Below are 5,390 nucleotides of genomic sequence, written 5' to 3' on the forward strand. Positions count from 1 at the left end.
CGGTTTGGGCGCCCCCTTTTGGAAAGTCTCTAGGAGAGAAAAGTGGGGGGATCCTTTCCGGGTGAGGAAGGGGGAGACTGTGGTTAAGAGCAGAGCCGAGGCCCCAGCCTGTCACTCACGCCGGCCCGGGATCTCCATGGGGACTTTTGAAATCGTGTCCTCACGTGACCCTGACTCTCTAGGAAGGTCGTGGTGGCTGAGAGCAACAGGCAGGGTGGTAAGGCTGGCCGTGTGTGCATGTGTGTGCATGTGTGCGCATGCGTGTGCGTGTGTGTGCATGTATGCATGTGTGCACGTGTGTGTGTCTACCCTGCCCTTCCTCCAGGCACCCCCATGCCTATGCGCCAGCAGAGTGTAAGGTTTCCAGCCACATGGATGCATGAATGAGTGCAAATGAGGCCACCGCATTGATCCCCAGGGGGTCTGGGATTGTCACCTAGAACAGAGCTGATGAAAAACCTCTTTTTCCCCTCCTTGGAACTGGAGGTCCAGCCCACCCCCGCCCTCCCTCTCCTCTCCACTCATTCAGCAAATGTTTGTCCTTGAGTGGCTGCTCACGCCGTGCTCGGAGATATACACAGTATCTCCTCACGAGGTTTAGGATGAAAAGAGAAAAAAACAGCCACCCACAGACAAGAAGACCGTTGTCTTCAAGGGGCGAGTTGTAACAAATTCTCTGAAGAAAACAAAGGGGCTGGTGTGGAAAGTTACCAAGGCAGGCGGCCTCCTGTCCGAGGCCTGAGCAAGGAGGAGCCATTGGGGCTGGAGAGGATCCTGGCAAATTCTGAGACAATCAAGAGCTTGGCGGGTTTGAGAACGTGAAGGAGACGGGGGCAGAGGGCAGGGTGATAAGCGACAGAAAGGATAGCGGATGCATCTGTGCAACGTGAGATGAAAAGGGAATCCATGAAGCTCAGGGGGAAGGCAGGGGAGCGTGGGTGGGAAGAGATCAACCAATGAACTTGGGTGTACATATGCATCAGCCGTGGACAATGGGGTGGTGAGGGCCTGGGGGGTGGAAGGGGGATGGGAGCAGCTGGAAGAGGTGAATGGGGAAAAAAGGAGGACCTGTGTAATACTTTCAACAATAAAGATTTATTTTAAAACAGTAAAAATGAAAGGGAGTCTATTTGAAGATCGCTCACCCTTATTTTCATGATCCCGTTGCTTGTCATTCTCGCTGAGATTGATAACGAAAAAGTTGAGGGCTGTACAATTTAAAAGCAAAAATGCAGGTCCCCCGGCTGATTATAGAACGCAACCCTATTCGTGTAACAGTAAATGTGAACATAACATCCACTCATTCCATTGCGTCAAGTCATGCCTCGCAATGTTTACCAAATTCCGGGGCTGCACTAGGCCTGGATGTGGAAGAGGGACTGAGAGTTTCAGGGCCCCGCCCGCCTGGGAGAGGTGTAATTCATCTTTGCGGGGATCTTAAAAAGCAGGGCCACGTGTCCAGAAGGTGGTCACTAAAATGATAAGGCTGGTTTTCGTAAAACTCTTTTCTGCATTTTTAAAATGTTTTCTGTCCTAATTGTTTTTCCTTGATTAGCGATGAAAATAGAGCTCTTTTCATTTTGGAAATATTGAAAAATACAGTCAACCTGCACTGCATTGTAATGGTCACCATGGAGACTTTAAAACCCTTCAGTGAGGGAAGAGAGGAGGGGGGATGCTTTTGTAGGAGCTGTTTTGTGTGGGTGCAGCTGATAGATGCTGGGTCTTGGCTGATCTGTGAGGGGATGAACAAGAAATGAACTGAAAGAGGAAAATACTTGTTAATAGACATATTTTAAAATTGATTTCAGAGACAAAGGGAAAGGAGACGTCAGTGATGAGAGAGAATCATTGATCAGCTGCCTCCTGCACGCCCCACTCTGAGGATCGAGCCCACAACCCAGGCATATTCCCTTGATCAGAATTGAACCCAGGACCCTTCAGCCTACAGGCCACACCAGCGAGGGCGGACTATGTTTTTCTCTATGATCACCTACAGTAAGCCTGAAGGACAAAGAACCTGCATTCTCGACCTAACCATGCTTCACTGGGGATAAAAGTCATAGAGCGCTTACCAACGAATGGAAACTTCGTCTTTTGATTTTTTAGACCAGATGCATGGAAGGGTGCTGGGAACTTTAATGAGGTCTTAGAGATTCTCAGGTGAACACTCTGAGATCAGAAAGGACAAGCCGCTCGTCTCAAGCAGAGTGGCCACATCAAGAAGGAATTCGGGGCTGTGGAGGCCTGGCGGGGGGGGGGAGTCCTGGCCCCCAGAGTGGGGTTGCTCTGAGTCGTGCTCCCATGACACCCAATACACACTCGGCTCCTGATTTGGTAACACGCACCTGAAATGGCCTCTCCACCCCCGCCTGCTGCAGGGTTAAGCTGACCTGAAAGATCCTGGAGAGAATTCGGGGTGGCTGCTATACGTCCCCTAGGCTGTGTGGTGTGATTTGGGTGAACCACATTTAAAATATATATATTTTTACTGACTGCAGAGAGGATGGGAGGGGGAGAGAGAGAGAGAGACAGAAACATCTATGATGAGAGAGAATCATTGATCAGCTGCCTCCTGCACAGCCGCACTGGGGACAGAGCCCACAACCCGGGCATGTGCAATGACCGGGAATTGAACCATGACCTTCTGGTTCATAGGTCGACGCTCAACCACTGAGCGACACGGGCCCGGATGTATAAGGCATTTTTGAACAAAGGAGAAAAGGGGGGAAATGGGATATTAGATTTCAGAAGTGAGAACAGGCGGTTCACAGGTAGTTGAGGAAGAAGAGAACACACGTGTCAGGAAAATTCAGAAACAATGAGACACAGGTTAACTAGCTCACAGATAACCTCTAGACTAACTTTGTCCATTCAGGAGGAAGCTGATGGGCAAAGGGAAATGGGCTTAGAGGGAAATAGAAGGGCCCGGGGGCCTGGTACTGAGCCGAATGGGAAAGGACAGAGATGGGAAGGAGGTAAACAGGATTTCCGGTGCCCACTCAGCAGCCTCCCCAATGTGTGGGATGCACCCTCTTGGGCCACCAGGGGGCAGCAAGAGCCCGGGTTGTGGGGAAGGTACTTGGCTGTGGTTCATGCTGTCTCTGGAAGGAGTTTGAAGAGCTGCTTCCTCCTGAGTCCCTCCTGTCCCAAAACAGCTGTGCCCAAAAGATCACCTCTTACATGTTAGGGCTAATACGTCCAGGGCTCAGCTTCAGTCTCAAGCCACCGCAGAGACAGAGGATGGAGCCACGCGGAGCAGCCATGCTGACTAAGGGAAGGAGAGGGAGTGCAGGACCATATGCAGCCCCCAGCTCTGCCATGGGCCCTGGGAAATGGAGCAACTGGATCTTACTCAGCCAACCTGTGCTCACCTTTGCCCACACAGTGCAGAGGGGAAGTCCTGGGATTTCTCACCGGGAACCACCATGACTCCCACCACAGAACGGGTAGGTATCCGCCTGACTGGCTGCATTTCTGCACGCTGTCCTGAGCCCAGTCTGATCTTACTTAGAATATATTAAAGAATCTGGTTCTTTAAATTTTTCTTAATTTATTTGAAAAAGAGATAGAGATCTATTTGTTGTTCTATATATCAGTGCATTCATTGGTTGTGCCCTGACTGGGGATGGAACCTGAAACCATGGCACAATGGGACGATGTGCTAATGAATTGAGCTACCGGCTGGGACAAGAGTTTAGTTCCTGCTAAAGCTCTTCTTTCCAGGGAAGCAGGTGTATCTAGATTCCAGGTCAAGTCAGAGTGGAGTGAGAAGAGGCAGATGCACGAAGTGGATTTGCATGGATGCCCCTCCCTCCTCTGAGGCAGAGGGAGGGGATAAGAGAGGGCTGGGGGAGCCAGGCTCAGGCTGGGGGCTCAGAAGGCAGCGCTCTCAGGGCACCTCCACCCTGGCCTGGGCTCTGCTCCTCCTCAGCCTCCTCTCTCAGGGCACAGGTGAGGCCTCCGGGGAGGGACACGGACACCTGGGCTGACTCTGCCTCTTCCAGGCCCCCGGGCCCCGCACTGAGCTCACCAGAGTGTGTTTTTGCTCTTTTCAGGGTCCTGGGCGCAGGCTCCCCTCACTCAGCCGCCCTCAGTGTCTGGGACTCCAGGGACGACGGTCACCATCTCCTGTGCTGGAAGCAGCAGTGACATTGGGAGTACTAGTTATGTTTCCTGGTTCCAACAGCGCCCGGGCACAACCCCTAAAGTCTTGATTTATAGGGTCAGCAGTCGGCCCTCGAGCATCCCTGAGCGCTTCTCTGGCTCCAAGTCTGGCAACACGGCCACCCTGACCATCGCTGGGCTGCAGGCGGAGGACGAGGCCGATTATTACTGTTGCTCATATACAACCAGTAGCACTCACCACAGTGGTGCAAGTTCATGGGGAAGTGAGACCAAAACCTCCTCTGAACTCCCTCAAGTCCCTTCACTCCTCAACTCAGGCTTTCATTTGTTTATCCTTTGCTATTAATTTTATTTTGAAATAATCGCAAACTTAAACACCAATTTAAAGATAATATAAAGAAGTCCTCTGTAATCTTTTCCCTGATTTACCACTTTTTAACATTTAATCATATTTGCTTTTCATTTTATTTTCTTACTTTCATCTCTCTCAGCGTATACGTTTATGATATGCAAATATGAGTATAGGTATATACACATACACGCGTATACATACATAACACAGACTCCATGCCATTCATTTTCTGAGTCATTTGAGAGTATGTTGGATTCACAACCACCTACTTTTAATATCTTTTCCCCCAGATTCACATTCAATAACGTACATCATTTCAAGGTGTAACTTCAGTGGCTTTTATCTTATTCACGAGTATGTGCGTCCATTACGCTCTACAATTCCCGAACGTTTTTATTCCTGGAAGCAATACCTCACTCATTGGCAATCACCCCAGTTTCCCTCTTCTTTCAACGAACGTCCTCCCAACTGTGGACATTGCCCACAGAGGAGTCACGCACTGCACGGGTTCTTGTTTTTGATTTTTCTCCTTCAAGTGTTTTCAAGGTTCACTCCTATTGAAGCCAATGTGGGGACTCCATCCCTTAGCGGGGCCCAATAATACTGCATCGCATGGAAAGACCTCATTGTATGTATCCGGGAATCAACTGATGGGCTCCTATGGACTGATCTGCCTCTTCTATCCCAGCCCAGGGGCAGAGAGAAGCTTCTGGGCCCTTGGGCATGAACAGGGTCCACACCACTTCACACGAGGAAATCAAACAGAATCCTCACTCTCAGGGCCATCGAGGGCGGAGCCAGGGCTTCATCTCTCCCTCAGAGAGCAGCTCCTTGTTCGAGTCCATGGGGGAGGCCCCGGAGGGTGTCCTGTTGAGCAGCATCTTCCCTCCTCAGGCCCTGGTGCTGGACC

The 5,390-nt window shown here is 50.6% G+C and overlaps 1 gene segment (V, D, J or C); it reads left to right on the forward strand.

Moving 5' to 3' along the window:
* Positions 1-3,800: 3,800 nt before the first annotated feature.
* LOC102768281 overlaps positions 3,801-5,390 on the forward strand; it is a 9,376-nt gene continuing 7,786 nt past the window's right edge. Inside the window, 1 exon segment of the V gene segment in view lies at positions 3,801-3,954. Within this exon segment, the coding sequence occupies positions 3,801-3,954 (154 nt within the window).

The sequence above is a fragment of the Myotis davidii genome, unplaced genomic scaffold (assembly GCF_000327345.1).
Source record: "Myotis davidii unplaced genomic scaffold, ASM32734v1 scaffold3246, whole genome shotgun sequence".
Classification (NCBI taxonomy): Eukaryota; Metazoa; Chordata; class Mammalia; order Chiroptera; family Vespertilionidae; genus Myotis; species Myotis davidii.